An 18238-nucleotide genomic window follows, 5' to 3' on the forward strand; every position below is an offset into this window, starting at 1 on the left:
GCAAACACTTTTAATTAAATATGACACCCCGTCTTTTTGCCTCCACTGTTGACAGGAGAGCGAGCCTATTTTTAGCCTGGGAAATATTGCTAATATTCTTGGAACCATTTCATGCAGTATTGATTTATACAGTAGCTAATTTGAATATTGATTTGCAAATATTCTGTCTTTAATGTAAGTATTTCAAAAGTTAGTCACTTAATTACCTCTGTCATCGTCAAGTGATAATGTTTTCTAAAAACAATATACACTGCCGTTGAATTATCTTATCTATTTTATAATTATAAAAGTATTTTAATATCGGCTAACGAAAGAAATTTTGACAGTTGTGCCAGTATAGAAGGATTATATAGTGATCATAAAAATACATAAGCCTATATAATTACAATGTTACGTAAAATAAAAAATTGAATACCACCTATATGGATTATAATTGAGTTAACTGTAACTGTATAATATCATATCATACTAACATTGGTGTAAATATATAAAATTAACAAAAGAACATTAAAAAAAAATCAAACTTTATTAATGCTTACAGAACAATTTTGATATTTTTTTACAAATTTATGCATATAGTTAAATAATTACGGAATCTTGTCAGCACACTCAACTGTTGTTTTTATATTATATAATACTAGGATACTTTTTAATCCGTTGATTTGCCAGGAAAAATAAAAATACTTATTTATGCTAAAAGCCATGTAAACTGTCCTGCCAGGCGCCCTGGCCGTTACATACATTGACGTTAGTTTAATTATTTTGTACACAATTATAACATAAACAGTAAAAACTTACCATTATCTTAATAAATAAATTTATTAAATAAAATTATACTTCTTGTTATCATGGTTAAGCAAAATAACACTACTGTTTACAGATCTTCGTAGTTCACAGTCTTTCTCTTAAAATAGGCGGATTGAAACTCACTATACTTTTAGAAAAGTAGTTTTCAGGCATTGCTTACATCACGATTGGTGTCATTCGGGGCGTTAATGCGCTCAGCGTCACAGATGCTCTCAGGCAGCGCCATGCGACTTGTGTCTGGCAATAAGAGTGCCAGCAGCGCTGTGCCCAGCGCTGCTAATGAAAATACCACGCTAGGCATACCTGACATAAACTGTTCCTGGGAAAACAAATCATCTTAATAACTATTTTTAGATTTTTTATCAAATAATCGAACTGTATTAAATGTGTTACAGAAAGTTGCAAGTAAACTGTATAAGAGTTAAAAATACAATTAAATATAATTTAAGTCGTACAATAAAAATCGCAGGAAAAATACTTTTAGTACTTACTAATAACGGTGTTTGTGGAGCTATCACAGAGCCAAGCCGGCCGACAGTGGTAACGATATTTGTCAGAGAGTTACGGGACGTAGTTGGAAATAACTCCATCGCCACTACTTGTAATGAGAAAATACCGTAGCTACTGCACATCTTACCCGCCATGTACAAAATCACAGAAGCCCACCAGATAGCTGTCGAAAATTAAAATAAGTTTGTCTTACACATTGTTTTTGAAAAACATAAAAATAGATTGACATTAACTGATGATGATCTTCCAATTGTTTCGGCTATAACCACCATTCTCGAGAGAGACTAGACAAGACTCGATGCGATGGCCAACAGACAGACCGGTGAGTCAGTAAAATAAATTTTAAGTACGTTGGGTTATTTAAAATTTTGTTTATAATCGAATTATACATAAGATATGCAGCATTAAATGAAATATAAAATAACTCACATTGAGGCACAAAAGCGGACGCCATAAAGAACATGGAACACAAACAGTATGCAACACAAATGGGTATTTTTCTACCAAACTTTGTTAATGTTAAGGCTGTAATAATTCTCGTTGGTACCGACACTAGCATCATGGCAGAAAAGTTAAGATATTTGCTGCCTGAAATGGTGGTTGAGTTGATCATGGCTCCACTATACACAAACATGCACCAAAACAAGCAAGCTGCCATAATTGCCATTCGGACGAGAATAGTTTTTGATCGAAGGACCGATGAGATTTGCAGATTTTCTGATGGAGATGACTGCTCAACCTAAAATCATTATATTATTTAGTCATCTTGTAAATAAATAGTAAAAATTGGCTTTGGATAAACGTATGGTAGTTATAAGGAACAAAAACAACGATAAAAGCACAACACGTGCACACACAAACTTTAAAATTAGCAACTCTTACCTCGTCTGCTTTACTTTTCTCTTCTGTTATCTTTGTTAGCATTTCCTTAGCCTTATTAGAAAGTGTAATATTATTGATTTTCGCTACTTTATTAAGCACGCGGACTGCTTCGTCCTTTCTGTTATGAGCTAAAAGCCATCTTACTCCTTCGTCGACGAGAAATATGTAGAACACCTGGATTTAATTCAACGAATGAAAATGTATGTCATTTATTTACATATATTACGTATATCATTATTTTACGTTTTAGTGTATAACATTCATAAAATTAATATGTAATATGTATACATTACCACAATTAAAAGCGGTGCATAAATGGCGCGCATCATATGTCTCCAGTAAGGAATTTTCCACGCGATGAGTCCGAAGAATGCTCCACCCAGACTAGATAAAATGTCCGATATACAAGAAAACGCTACCCTGCTATTCTGACTTACTGACTCTAGAGCTGCAAAGTTAATAAGATATTTTAAGAATATATAAAACGCGAGACAATTTTTTTTTAATTCTTAGATCTCGGCTATAAAGGCAATCACTATTGAGTATTCGTAAGCGTAATAAGTGTTCTTTATCTCTTCAGTGCTTGAATGTAAAGAAAAATATCGTGAAAAAATCTGCATATGTTGGATGAATTAGCTATGTATGTAGTAACTTGATTATTGTCGGCACGAAGTGATCTTAAAATCTTGAAAAAAAAAATATACACAACAAACTCACATAAAACCATCGAAGCGTTGCCATATCCCAGTGCGGTTTCCAGGAACTCCAGCACGAGGAGGGTCCAGTAATCAAAGGCGAAAGACTTGAGTAGACCCGCAACGCCGACCATTAGTGGCGTGCCAACTATTATCACTTTCCTGCCATATCTAAAGCCAAAAAGTATGAATCGTTCACTCTCATGGTGATATTTTTTTTACATGATCTAATAACGTATGTAGACTATTAATTGGTATCGATATCTTATCACAAAAATCGTATGGAAGCAGTACAATATACATAAGATAATTTTGTTTTTGTTGTTTATATTATAAAAAAAAATCTCCAGATTTGCTGAAGTATTATATACTATATTAAATAAAAACTGCGTGTTTGTGTTAAAGTGGCACAGCCGCATAGGATCTCAGCTCAGTGGCCAGCTCAAGCTGCACGCTTTTCACGACGCGTTGACTCGAGATGGCTTTACATATATAGTTATTTTATCTGCTGAAGCATCATAATCTAAGCACCTTGAATTTTAGGTATCAATGGTAAAATAAATGTTACCTGTCTGATATAAATCCCGAAACTATGAAGGAAAAAACTAGTCCCAGATTGTGCACGGTTCCAATCAAAGTCCTCTTCCACGGCTGGCAGCCCAAATCAAACTGAAATCATTATATTTATTGGTGCTGTGAATCTTACTTCTGGCTATAACATAGCTATTTCCAATTCCTGACCTTAGAAAAGTAAAGATAAACAAACAACTTTGACATTGAATTGATACGATATCATTGGTCGAGATCTTAAATAATAATTATATTATCAATATGTATTCGTCAAAAAAATGTGTTTTGAATGTCGCGGAAGTAGTTATCGGAGTTTTGGAAGTAAAATTAAAGTGGAAAAAATGACAAAACAAAAGTTGGATGTATGGAGTAGTTTGTACTATAAATAAAGATATATTAAGTTATTGAAGTTACGGGCACACTTGCGTGAGTGGAGAAGAGGCCTTTATTTTTTTTAACGCTGGAAAAACGCGTTTCGCGTTTCCCCAATGGGAACAGTGAAAGTATGTGGGGCTCGCTAGTGCCCGGGTCGCCGAGAGCGATTTTCCTATGTTTGAATTGCATGTTAAATGAAAAACAACACTAAATAACAGTTTGAATCAGTACGAAACTTTTCGCTTTGAATTCACTTCCATAATAGTTTTGTAAGTAAGGAAATAATCTGGAGGTTCACATGATCCTCCCGTTTTCTAAAACAAAATCTCTTCAAAAAAGGATCTATTTTCGACGCAAGTGTTAATTTTATTACAATTAAAGTTTTATCGCCGAACTCGAGGTGATTTGTATAGATTAATTTTATGCGTTTATCCTATCGTTCGACTAAATTGAATAATTGATTAAATATTTAAAATAATAAGGAGCACGAAAGTACTCCTACAACAGTAAGTGTAGCCGTTCCGGGAAAATACGTTTTCGTGATTAAATATAACCACATGTCACGAACAACAATAGCGTTGATATAACATGTAGATACGACTCGTAGATTGCGCGCTCACACGACCGTTCAATAGTGTTTGTTTACGAGTTCCGGTTTTATTAGGTTGGTCCCACTTTATTAATTTCCCACTTTATTGTATCTAAAATATTCGCGAAGCAACTTAATCTATTTAATTATTAAAAATCTACGGTTCATTAATAATTTTATTTGAAAGTATTCGTTAATTAATTCGTCGAAAAACAAATTCGTCCGACGTAATAAAAATGTTGTGCAGTACAAACATTAATTAAGGGTATTAAGAGTACACGTAATTATTATTAGCTAGTCTTGGAGATTGACTTAGATTGATAATTACAAAGTTAAATTAATATACGATGGATACCTCAGCGACGATACTGTTGTAATTCTCATAAAGCACGTCATCGCACTCGACAGTGTGATTGCTCTCAAACGTCCACGAGTCGCAGGAGGTGAAGTTTGGCGGTGCAGCGAGCACGGGTCGACGACACGTAGCATTGGATGTCGCGAAATTAGCCCATGACGCGTTGAGACTCAGAATTGACATCTCGCATTCTGGTATACGACATCTGAAATGTTTTTTTTTTATATGAAATACGTAGGCTGACTGGCAAATGGCACCGCAATGGTATAGTAAGTTGTCATCATTTCCCATAGACTGTAAGAAATATTAAACGTTCCTTGTATCGTCAATGACCCCCAAACTTGGGAACTAAGACGTTATATCTCTTGTGCTTGTAGTTCACCGGCTCACTCTCCCTTCAAACCGTAACACAGTAATATTAAGTATTGCTGTTTGGATGTAGAATATGTGATTAATGGGTGGTACCCACCTAATGGGCTTGCACGAATCCGTACCATAAAGTGATTCTAGTTGTAGTTTTACTGGCTCACTCAACCTTCAAACCGAAACACAACAATAAAAGGTATTGTTGTTTGGCGATTGAATATAAAGGCTTGAGTAAAATATGGCTAATGGAATTCAATAGTGGATCTGTTACTTTATTGGACAATACTGGGGATTGATTGCCAACATCAAATCTACGTCAAACACTACATTTTGTTGATAATAAAATAAAAATGAAGTATTGTAATCGATTAATTATTTTTGGGGCACATTAATATAATTATCATGTATACATATTCTATGATTCAATTTAAAAAAACGAATACATAATTGTTGAACATAAAAAACTCAACCAAATTATAATTCAAATTTATTAATATATATATATTACTGACGCGTACCTATCTATCACTTTGTACAGATATTATATCATTCAATTGAGTTCTTAGCTTTATAAAATATTCTCCATTTGTAATGGTTCATTGTATTGTTATTTCACTTCAATCTTTTAAATGGAACTGATATAAAATTCTATTGAAAAATTTAGACAAACGGATGGAGTTAAGTAAGCAAGTAAGCGAAAATGGTAATCCGCCATCTTGCATGACGTCCATTTTGAACAATATAACGATATTAGTGACATTTTGCTTTGTTACCAGCAACAAAAATGTCTGCGAAATTTTAACAATGAATTGAATGATCGAAATCGTCGATCAAATTTATCTGCGTAATTTAAACCATTACTTTCTTAGACATAACAAGTTATATTCTAACCTGTACATAGTGTACCATGAGGAAATATTGATAACCACTGTGTTTACACTATACTGACTAATATTGTCCCTTGTGCCTGTAGTTACATTGGCTTACTTACCTTTTCACACACACACAAAACAAAGTATTGCTGATTGGTGGTGGAATATGTGATTACCTGTGATAAGATGTGACTGTCTTACAATATTATTTTAAACACAATTATTTAAGATGCTCATATAAATGAGGAGAATTGACTTTTGCTATGTGTTAGGTTGGGGGGGGGACATAGAATAATACAACAATCGAGTTTAAAACAGTTTACAATGTAAATGCTATAGGTGATTTAATTACCGCAACAAGGTATTTATTGCTCATAATTATTATTCTGCACTCATAATGAAACTGATTACACTTTCGTTTATCGTTTTATCATAAAATTAATTAAGTTTTCTTACACGTGTATTTTAAATCTTTCTAAATTCAAAATATATATTAGTTGCTCGTAAAATATTAACTGAATTACCGACAGTAAAATATTCAATAAAATTATTGTTTCTCTCGTTTTGCACTTTAAACAGGATTAGTTAATTTAAATAATACACATACTAATATTTTGTACATATGAACACCATCGATGAATGTCATTGGTTCGTTTTATGTACCAAATATTTCGCAAGGAAACTTAATTTAAAATATTACACCCATGACAATAAATTATTACTAAAGTATATAGAGAATTTTATTAACTGACACTTTAATTAAGCGTTACCCGCTTATAAAGCCTAAGATCACAATGTCCTTTGTTCAAAACTGAGGTCCGGCCAAAAGAAATTATTGAAGGTTTTTTTCCAACAATTGATCAGTAGTTGCCCAGAGATACTTAGTAGTATAACACTTCAGTGCCTCAAAATACATTTATATCAGTAAAAGCGTTGGTCCCGTGTCTGAAATTGTTCAAATCGAACTTTGAATGAGATTCAAAGTTCGATTATATATAGTCATTGAACTATTAATACTAGTTAATTTTTACAGCTTTCTTTAATACGTTTTTATTTTGTTGTTAATGAAAATAGGGATTCTATAAAAGCCGATAATATTTTTAATATTTTTTCTCAAGAGGATAGATGGCCCGTGCCCAGTAGTGAAACGAGTAAAGGCTGTTTTTGTACAGGTGTTCTGGTTGTTAGTGATGATCTAGACTTTACATAAAACGCTACCTGAAAGGAACCTCGGCTGCTGTAAACACGTAATTGAAATTGCACATGTTAAGGAATGAGTCCCGGAAGGCAAGCAGCAGCAACAGGAACAGCTGGTACTTGCCGAAGCTGCCCAGCTCACTCAGGATACCGTCCAGGTTGAACTGGCCGTCGTGCTCGTCCGCAATATTTGATTGGGCTGACATCTGAAATATTATATAGTTTTACAAAACAACTCGCTTGTTTAAATGAAAATATACAATGATAATCACCATACTTTATTATTTTATTTATTCAAAATCTACAAAGTAAATACTTCAGTATCTCGTTCTTATTGTTGGAACCATTATTCCTGAAATGAAAAATAAAGTTAATTGTTACTTATTTAGTTTATGATATTTACATTTATACTAATATTATAGTTGGGAAGTGGCTATGTCTGTCTATTGCACGTTCACGGCTAAACCATTGCACCGATTTTGATTTAGTAAAAATCATTTTAATATTATTGTAAAATGTCTCCTCTATAATTAATAAATAAGCATCATTTTAATATTGACTGTTATCAGAAATAGATAGTGTATTGTCATAATTAAATGTTTTTAGTTACGTTGAGGCCAGACCATTATTATGTAGAGATTAACATTAAAAATACATAAAGAAAGTAAAGTAACAGCCTGTTAATGTCCCACTGCTGGGCTAAGGCCTCCTCTCCCTTTTGAGGAGTAGGTTTGGAGCATATTCCAATACAATTAAAAAAATACATAGCGATTAAATTTATGATCGCGTTATTGAATTCGATTCCGATTATCCTGGCGAAAAAATGATCGCAGTCTACGAGACAGGGGGAGGCAATACCCATGTATTTTTTAAATAATAATTAAATTTGTTTTTTTATACCAATAATGTCCAAGAAGTGCCTCGTGTAGGCAAAAAATAATTTACATTATTATCCGAATACATAACGCGATGAAATGCAAATTATTTTAATAGTGCGCCTGTGGCGTGAATGCTCGACAACAATGATAAATTTTTGTGGAAAAAAAACGTCAATCTAAGCGAGTGCTAAGTGTAAACTTCCGACAAGTCATTAGCTATTTAATTGTTAAATTGCAACTTAAAACTAATTCTCTCCACTACAAATACATTAAAATACCCTAATTATGTTAAATTGCAGATTTAGTACCTAAAACAAAATATGCAATCGTTTATTTTCAACACTAAAATTATAAATGAAAACGTTATGAAACTAGCTAAACCCGCGGCTTCTATTCGCATGGAATCCGTTTTGTGACAACAATTCTTATTAGGCTGCTTATCATAACGACAGGTTGAAAAAAATTATTTTTTTTATTTATTTATTAACAGAACAAAATTAGTAATATACAACATATTTCCTCAGACTTAAACCACGAAGATTTTTTTGTAAATGGAGATTATAGCATTTACCGCATGCGTACAGGGAGTATTGTTTTTTTTTTCATTAATTTTTTAGTAGGGCAACATTTTTTTTTTGGTGGTATGGTTCTGTGCTATCTCGTGTGGGTGTAGGTACCACCCACTCATCAGATATTCCACCGCTAAATAGCTACTTAGTATTGTAGTGTTCCGATTTGAAGGGTGAGTGAGCCAGCGTAACTACAGACACAAGGGACATAACATGTTAGTATCCAAAGTTGGTGGCGCATTGGCGATGTAAGCGATGATTAATATTTCTTACAATGCCAATGTCTATAAGCGGTGGTAACCACGTACTACCAGGTGGTCACTTATAAACTCTATAAAAAAATAATACACTAAATGCTTTATACATTAATGAGCACTATTAGCATATATTGCGAAGTGCCCACATAAATGGTTTTGACGTATTTAAATAAACCCTTATCATTGTATTTACAATTTGCTTTAGTACTAACGAAGAAATATTTTATTTGTTATAAGAGAGCTTCTTATAACAAATAAAATATTTCAAAAACTTGGAAGCAGAGATATTCTGAGTTGGAGACCGTTAGACTGCACCATCTGCAACGCAAGTCCGATGGCACGACACGCAACTCAGACATTTTAAAATAATGTAATTAATGTTATTAATGTGAAATTGCAACTTTAAAAAATGTTCGCTAACTGAAAACGTTGGGTTGCAACTTTGATAGAGAGAGAGAGAGAAGTATAATTTAGCAATCTTCTACAATCTACAGCCTTAACTGATAGTGGTCCATAGCTGGTTTATTGTAGGGGACAGACGTGGGTTCGCGTTACCGATATGCTAATGTTAATAGAATGAAATCGTTGAAAGTGCTAAAGTAAGTAAGTTATAGTAATTGAAGTATTGTGGAAATTAATGAGGACAATAATGATTAAAATCTATGTAAATACTAAGAGTATATTATACGAATAATATAAGTGTATTTTAACTTTTTTTTTTGTTAAATTAATCTGTATTAGTATTTTCTACCGAGTTTGCGACATACTGTGTATTTTGAATTTGAATAAAAAGCTATAAAATAAAAAGGGATAGAATTTTTACTTAGTGTGCCAATAGATATGGAAATTGAAAAAACAAATATATTACAAATATATAACAGTTTAAATTTTCACTCCTATCAGCAGTGGGAGTTTTTATAGTGAAAGACCCGCCCAGTGATGGAAAAGTTAAGTAATTAAAAATATTTTATAAAAAGAAAACAAATTTTAAAAAGTAGGTTTGGTGTTGTTGTTAACCAAAGCACGATAAGGCAAATCCATATTTAAATTTAGTTTTTCCGCGATTACGCGAGGAACTGATCGGTTATTGTAAATATTTACTCTTTTTGACCGTAATAAAAATGTATTTTTAAATTTAAATAATAGATTTATTTTGTAAATAATATTTTATTTACTAATATAAACATAATAATTTAATTACTTTCATTAGCTGATTTATTTGTTTTGAAACATCAATTATTACGAAAATGATATTATTTGAATGATATATAATAATGTAATAATTATCATTTTTTTTCTTTTTTAAAATAAAGGCACAAAGAAACGTACACGTGTCACTTGCAGTCGCTCGAAGTCAATCATTCAGTGACCTCGACGCGAATGAAATGCATTAAAATCAAACTGCTCATTATAGAATATTTCTACGAGTATGTAGAAATGAACAAATTTCACAAGCACTGTTTACAAAAAGATACGGTAATTTATATGCCTTATTTATATACAAATTTTGCTCTTTATGAAATAGGAAGCCAGTTTTGGAATTTTATTTTATAAACATCGCTATAGGCGTAAGACTGTAGTGAGAAAATGTTAAAAGTTAAAAATAAATCAAAATATTATTATATCAATATAATCTTTCAAAACAATTTCTGAATCGTCAAGCGTTTGGAATGTGGTTCGGAATGTGGATTCTACCGAAAGGAACCGATTGTAGAACACATTCAAAAATACAAATAAATTACATACAATTACTTAATTTTTACACGAGATCGAGCAATAACTTAACCTTTGCATTTTTAACAGATAAATAATCTGAAACAGAGTAATGGAAAGAGTATAATACTATCAAGAAATAATTTAATAAATAAACGAAGCCTTCCTAGCGGCAGCTCAAGTTTAGCCGAAAACGATTTAATAATTTATTGAGACGACTAAAACGACGGTTTTTATTTCTAGTAAAGTCTTTAAGAGATGATTAATATTCCTATATACCTGCTACTCCAAATAAGCGTCAAGCTTGTGCTACGAGTGGGTACGACACTAGTTTATGGGGTTATCAATTAAACAAGGTCAACGACACATATACACTTCTTAATACACTGAGATGGCCCTATGACATATACCAACACAAAACATATATATCTCGCAAAAGAATTAATATAAAATGGTTGGTACCACTAAAAGTGCTTATAATATAGTTTATATATAGACCGGCGCCGGAATATAAAATTATTTTAAAATACAATATACCTGTTTCAAATTATGACCATTTGCACACATTATTCCAATTAAAGAAGATCAACCGTTATAAGTGATTACATATAATACATTTCATTGTCTCGATAATATGGTAACATAATTTCAATCGCGTTCGCACCAAATATTTCACTTGAATTCGTAGCGACGTTCACTGAAATAAATTTCGTAACAATTTCGGTCTTTATAGTTCACAACTCGAACAATTACAGTTCGGCGTAACAGCTTATACAAGATGTGACTATTGTGTTACTAAATACTCCCAAACTAATACTTTCCCGCGGTACTGTTAATTTTATGCGTTATTTTATCTACAGTAGTTGTTTTATCATTTCCTCCCTCTTATACATTTTTTGTTAAATTAATCAATTATTTTATTAGATTGGTTCTGTATAAATTATATAACATGACTTACATTCCATTACATTGAAGCCGGGATGGTCCAGTGGTAAGAACGCGTGAATCTTAACCGATGATCGTGAGTTTAAACCCGGGCAACCGTAACAGCCTGTGAATGTCCCACTGCTGGGCTAAAGGCCTCCTCTCCTCTTTTTGAGGAGAAGGTTTGGAGCTTATTGCACCACGCTGCTCCAATGCGGGTTGGTAGAATAGAAGCAGCGTGGTGGAATAAGCTCCAAACCTTCTCCTCAAAAAGAGAAGAGGAGGCGTTTAGCCCAGCTGTGGGACATTCACAGGCTGTTTCGGACTTACATCGCAAATGCGCCACCGACCTTCGAAACTATGATGTTGTGTCCCTCGTGCCCGTAGTAACACTAGCTCTCTCATTCTTCTAACCGGAACAAAGCAATAATAAGTATAGCTGTTTGGCGGTAGAATATGTGATTAGTTTGTGGTAACTACACAGAGGGGCTTGCAAAAAGCCCTACCACCGCTTATACACAAAAATACTCGACGGCTTTTTATGGCCTGACCCTTCCTCTTACAACCCGGGTTCCTTCAAACGAGGCGTGAAGAGGCATCTTGCGGGCCGGCAAGGCGGGGATGGCTAGTACAGAACATTCTTCCCGACTGTACTGGGCGTCGTCGCGTTTGGACTCTACTACCACTTACCATCAGATTGAGTAGAGTGATTTGCCATCCCGACGCATATAAAAAAAAACTCCGTCGTCGACTTCAAGTACCGTCCTAATTGCCAAGTGATTTTGTTTTCATTATCGTAATGAACTAACGATACGATACGGTAACGCGTTAGACACTCAATTTCATACGTTGTTATCTTAGCTTCTGTAATAATCTTACGCTGAAACTTGTATGTATTTATGTACATAAACATGGTCATTTGAAATTGAAATATCACTTCAATAATTACGATATGTTCGGAAGTAAACAGTGAGTCTGCAAATCTCTCAAATTACTACTTATATTCTATTATATCGCAGTAATGGTAATGGGGCAATCAAGGGACGATCGTTTGTCCGCAATTGTAGAAAATTTATATTGAATACTAGTTTGATGTAGTGATCTTATAAGAGACTACAATACTCTATATCTAGGTCACAGGTTCAATGTTAAATTTCATCGCGATCGGTTTTGTGTTGTAGTGTGAAGGAGTAACAAACAGACAAGCCATATTAATCGATAAAAAAAAGATAATCATGCCTGGACTTATGGTTCGTTGATTTTTATACAGAACTACTCGTTCCGACTTCGTAAGGGTGAAATAAGATTTTTGTCTGCATTATCTGCATTTACCCCAAACCCCGATCGCAGTGCCACCTACCGCACCGTACCTACCGTCCTATCTAAGTCAACAATATCTAACCATTCAAACACACACAAAAGTCGCTTAGGAGGAGTTCAATGACATAGACTCGTTAAGAATAATTATAATATATCTAGTCGTATAAAATATTGAATTATAAACACAAGACAATTATTATCGAATTATAAAAACAGCCACAGTTAATAGCCACATGTTCTACACATGACCCGACCCGGTGTCATGTCACCTGAGTAAGTAGAATTTTAGTCATCGATCTCCTACAAAACCAAACAAGCTCATCTTACTGGACAAGCTCTAGAGGTCCAGTTGTCTTTTGTGTTGCAATTACAAATAGAATAACAAACGCTTAGAAAATGTTTCAAAATAATTTAATTAATTATTATATAAATATAAATTTATTATATATTTTTATAGGCCGTTCATGAGATAACAACAATACGAGTATACATAATAATCTTCACCGCAATATTATATACAATGTAAGCAATATTTACTGCGTTTATCAGTCTATTAGTGCAATAAATGTTAATTAAATAAAGTAAGGTGATGAGTAAACAAAGTAACCGAGAAGGTCGGAGTTCGTCGGGAGTGCAACCTGTGACCACGAGATAAGTATCCACGTGTAGCGTGAGCCGTACTCGGCCTCTGCCCTGATATTTGATGCTACTTAATGTATCAATTGTTGTATTTAAATGGTTGCAAACATGTGCAAATAATTTGTCTATGTAAATTACATACATTATAATTATACTAGTTCCGAAGTCAAATTCGGCCCCATTTTTAGATTTAAAACAAAATTTGTATAAACAAATTTTACCCCAATAGGGACTAGAGATTGACTGATTGACTGACTGACTAAATATTAACTATTCCACCCATAAGTAAAGTAGCGCCAACCATAGTGGTCGAGATAGACAGTTGTTATAATTTGTCATTTTTACCTTTTTATACGTATTCCTGGCATAGGTAAATTAAACTTTTCTTATTATAGTTATAATTTATTTTTGGAAAGTGGATTAAGCGGAACATCGTCCATAGACATTGGCACCGCAAGAATTACAAGCCATCAATACGTTGCCTCCCGTAGGATATACAAGTATGATTTTATATTCCATGTGCCTTTAATTACACTGCTATGTTTACTTACCCAAATCGGAACATTACTACGTAGTATTCGTGCTTGAATTTGGATTAATTGATAGCCCAGTGGTTAAAACATGTGAACATTTAGTTGAGATCGCGGGATCAAAATCGGACAGGACTCACAGAATTGTCATTTGCTTAATTTGAGTTTATATTCATCTCATGCTTGGCGCTGAGAGAAACCTTCGTGAGAAAACGTGTTGCAAAAATTTGTCACATCAATATCTGCCACATACATATATATATATATATATATATAAATATAAAGCCGAGATGGCCCAGTGGTGAGAACGCGTAAATCTTAACCGATGATCGTGGGTTCAAACCCGGACAAGCACCACTGAATTTTCATGTGCTTTACTTGTGACTATAATTCACCTCGTGCTTGACGGTGAAGGCAAACATCTTGAGGAAACCTGCATGTGTCTAATTTCACTAAAATTCTGCCACATGTGTATTCCATCAACCCGCAGTAGAGCAACATGGTAGAATAAGCTCCAAAAACCTTCTCCTCAAAAAGGGAGGCCTCCTGCCTTAGCCCAGCAGTGGAACATTCACAGGCTGTTACTGTTACATATATATTCTCCAAATTGCATAGGAGCAGCCTGGCGGAATAAGTTTCAACCCTTCCTATTAAAAAGGAGGCGAAATCTTGGTCCCGCATGGGACATTTACACACAGGTACTTCACTTTCTTTCGGTGGTATTAACACAAACATCAAAAAGTCGTGCCGCCGGAAAAAAACAACTTAACTTTATTAATATACGAGTAAATTAGCCTATAATTATTAGAGCAGCTGTTCAAGTGCATTAGATAGCGGCCCGATAGGCGGGCTCCGACCCCAGCTATTAATAGAATCCCACTCTCACTGTCTCGGCTGTCAATATGATCTGAACACTTTGTATAGTACAAGAGACACACGCAACAAACTTTCGCGAAGTATATAATCCATTTTACATATTACTAAAATGTCGCTGAGTTTCTTTAGCAGATTCTTCTCAAGACTGAGGTATTTCTTTCCGAACTGTTAGTAGATTTTAACTACCAATTAGTAAGTCTAATGATTCTGTAATAATTTTCTATACGGAAGATATTTTATTTTAACATACGTTACGATTAAATATATTATCGGAAAACTCACTCATGGGCAACACCCAGAGCCCGGGCTCTATAATACAATTGATATTTTAAAAATCAAATAATATTTATATATGTTGCACTTGTGTTTGCGCGTACACTTGTGCACTATAGTAGGTTCCGCACACTTGGCTAATGTCTGTTGTGAACGCCACTGTGGCCCAAATCGGTTCGAAAGACGAAGACATCATATATGGAAAAAAGTTAAAAAAAAAACATCATATCACAGACAAATGGACCATCTCATGATAAGTGGTCACGACTGTGATTAGGCATTAGAAAAAAAATTATTAACCATCCCTTACATTGGAAATGCGCCAATAGCCTTGGGAAGATACTATGTCTCCTATGCCTCTAGTTACACCGACTCACTCACCCTTCAAATCTGAATAATCAAATCAAATCAAATCAAAAAAATGTATCAACAATACTAAGTATTTATTTTTGTTGGAAGAATATGGGTGATGCCTACCCAGATGGACTCGCACGAAGTTCTACCACCAGCTAACATGACAACCATTAATAAATCCACAGTGAACAGTAAAACTATGTCCGGTTTCCGTTGCACTGGTTGGTATTTTTATTAATCTTATCAAGATGGATAAATCATAGAAGCATAAAGAAATTATTCCTTGATATGAAATTATACAAGAGATGTTATTATTACAATATAATGTAGAACAGCGCTACTTATAAAGCGGACATAATATATGTATCACGTGTAGCCATAGCAACGTGTTATGTGTCTTGCCTTTCTTTAGGTGACAACGAAGTCAAAACTAAATGATTACTATAACTAACAATAATTACTTTAAATTATAATAATTTTATACATCGTTCTTATAAATTTTATTAACATAAATTTCCAATGTATTTAAATTATTATTTTGTCGTTTTTATATTAATCGTACATAATAGGCGTGATAAAAACTCCATCGCTATCGTTTTATAATTCGTATGTATCTATATTCGCTTTAAAGACGTCATGTTATCATTTTAACATTATTAGTTATGTAATTGTAATGTTTTTTATAAATCATTAGGCTGTCTGGTGGCTGAGTGTAGCTGGTGTAGTGAGTGGGTGGTACCTACCCAGACGAGCTAGTACAAAGCCGAACCACCGAATAAATTATTGTCATATTGTTTTTTTTTATTTATAATTGGAAGGCATATAAGCGAACAAGCTACGTGGTAGAAAGTGGTCACCACCTCATAGACATTGGCTCTGGAATAAATGAACTCCTTACACCATTATTGCGCTATTGTCCGCTATGGCTGAAATTGACACTGGCTCACTCAATTTGTACAGCACCAATTGCTGCTGTTTAGCGGTAATTATTGATCAGATGTTGGTTCCTCAACCACAAAGCCCTACCGATTCGTTTTATTACATTTCGGATTTACTGATAATGTTTAACGCTTTTCTTTTACCATTTCTAATGGTAACTAGTTTAACCTTAGAACGTTTATCGCCAATTTATATTTGAAAGCGTAACGACAGACTTAATTACTATAATAAATGCAATTTATTTAAATCAAATATGTATTATAATAACACACTCATAGACACTGATTTTGTTTTTTACTTGAGATGTATGAAGATCTTATTTATTCAAAGTTTTTTAAAGTATTGATATAAAAACAAACATGTGCATAGCGCGTACAGACAGATCGCGATTGATATCTCCCAAGTTCCAACAGTTGTTTAATCAAATGCGCGGAAACAATGCATTGTGCTGTGATAGGGATCTCCTTTCAAAAAGTAAACATGACCTTAGTATCCAAACATATGTAGCATTATTTGTATATTTTACTTAAATAATAAAGTCATCGTGTCTATTTACAAATCATAATATACTTTACCTTTTTTTTTTAAATATAAAAATAAAAAAAAACTTCACTAGAAAAATTAAAATTTTTGTCACTTTATCGACACAATTTTTTTTTAAATATATTTAAAACAATGTTTCTAAATTTATTAATACTTGTAATTAAACCTCGAAGCTCACTATTTTTTTAATAAATATTTGAAACGATGACACTAATTTCACGAAGCGTGCGACACCGGACCGCGGCCGATAGCCCGATAACAGTGGATGCAGCGAAGTGCACACACGTCTGCACGTCAAGACGCCGCTCATTCACAGCTAATCGCTACTAATACGCTATATTTCAATTCTTCATAAGCACCTGTTATCCGAACAACAGATGACTCATACTTCCGCTTTCTATAAAACATCGCGGTACATTTATGTCGATGTCATTCATTTCGAACTGTAATACAGGGAGAGAACCTCCAGTTCCCAGTAGCCTTCAGTATTGGGATCCTGTCATATTGTATAATATACCATGTGTTCTATAACCAAGAAATATTATTCCGTATCGCTCTCCGCCGTAGCTAAGAGTAAGTGAGCCAGTGCATTGACAACAGACTTCTGCAATGTGACGGTCGAGAGCACACGCCAGTACCAAGTATCGTACTTACAAACGTTGTCAAATAAAAAAAATTGATATCATATGTTTGTCCGCTGGCTTTATTTGTTCAATATTTACGTTTATAAGACATAACTTATTTATATTCTAAAATTGTACTAGTTCAATAAACCCTAATTAAAACATTAAAACGTGTTTAATATACGTTAAATAAAATATGCTATCAAATTAATGAAATATTTTCAAAACCAACGTTATTTACTTATACTTCAACATTTTTTTATACAACAGATATGCAGACGGGCAAATGGGCCACCTGTTGGCAAGTGGTCACCACCACCTTAATACACCAATACTGTAAAAATATATAACTATTCCTAACGCGCCACCATTATTGGGAACTAAGATGCTTCTTAGCAATAAGGAATGGTATATATTTCTTAATTAATTACAGGCATAAGGCCTGTAATCACACTGGCTCAATCACTCTTCAAAACAGAACTAACAATACTGCTTTCTTTATTTTATCTGTAGATAGTTTCATATCAAGTTAAGTTACATATTATTTACTTAAAAACTCTATTGACCAGAACACCGTCGGTA

At 33.7% G+C, this 18238-nt stretch overlaps 1 protein-coding gene across 4 annotated transcripts; it reads right to left on the reverse strand.

Annotated features, from left to right (window-relative positions):
• Positions 1 to 510: 510 nt before the first annotated feature.
• LOC126772536 (solute carrier family 22 member 1-like) lies at positions 511 to 17603 on the reverse strand. Of its 4 annotated transcripts, none has more exons than XM_050492934.1 (11): positions 17066 to 17603; positions 7496 to 7570; positions 7240 to 7424; positions 4784 to 4988; positions 3463 to 3563; positions 2917 to 3065; positions 2493 to 2647; positions 2200 to 2373; positions 1747 to 2056; positions 1299 to 1480; positions 511 to 1126 (listed from the first exon to the last, which is right to left on the reverse strand). In XM_050492934.1, the coding sequence occupies exons 3-11, from the start codon at positions 7422 to 7424 to the stop codon at positions 953 to 955; spliced, it is 1635 nt and encodes a 544-aa protein (XP_050348891.1). In that variant the 5' UTR covers positions 7496 to 7570; positions 17066 to 17603; the 3' UTR covers positions 511 to 952. The 4 variants fall into 4 exon arrangements, with proteins under 4 accessions (XP_050348891.1, XP_050348890.1, XP_050348892.1 ...); XM_050492933.1 differs by having other exon boundaries at positions 7491 to 7570; XM_050492935.1 differs by lacking the exons at positions 7240 to 7424; positions 7496 to 7570; positions 17066 to 17603 and adding an exon at positions 6198 to 6373.
• Positions 17604 to 18238: the final 635 nt, after the last annotated feature.

This window comes from Nymphalis io, chromosome 12, assembly GCF_905147045.1.
Source record: "Nymphalis io chromosome 12, ilAglIoxx1.1, whole genome shotgun sequence".
Taxonomy (NCBI): domain Eukaryota; kingdom Metazoa; phylum Arthropoda; class Insecta; order Lepidoptera; family Nymphalidae; genus Nymphalis; species Nymphalis io.

What these genes read in the sequence shown, in the direction of transcription:
- LOC126772536 (XM_050492933.1), bottom strand. An exon ending in CAACGCTTCGATGGTTTTAT is followed by an intron (nt 2,648 to 2,916) that starts GTGAGTTTGTTG and finishes TTAACTTTGCAG; the next exon opens with CTCTAGAGTCAGTAAGTCAG. An exon ending in CTCCACAAACACCGTTATTA is followed by an intron (nt 1,127 to 1,298) that starts GTAAGTACTAAA and finishes TTGTTTTCCCAG; the next exon opens with GAACAGTTTATGTCAGGTAT.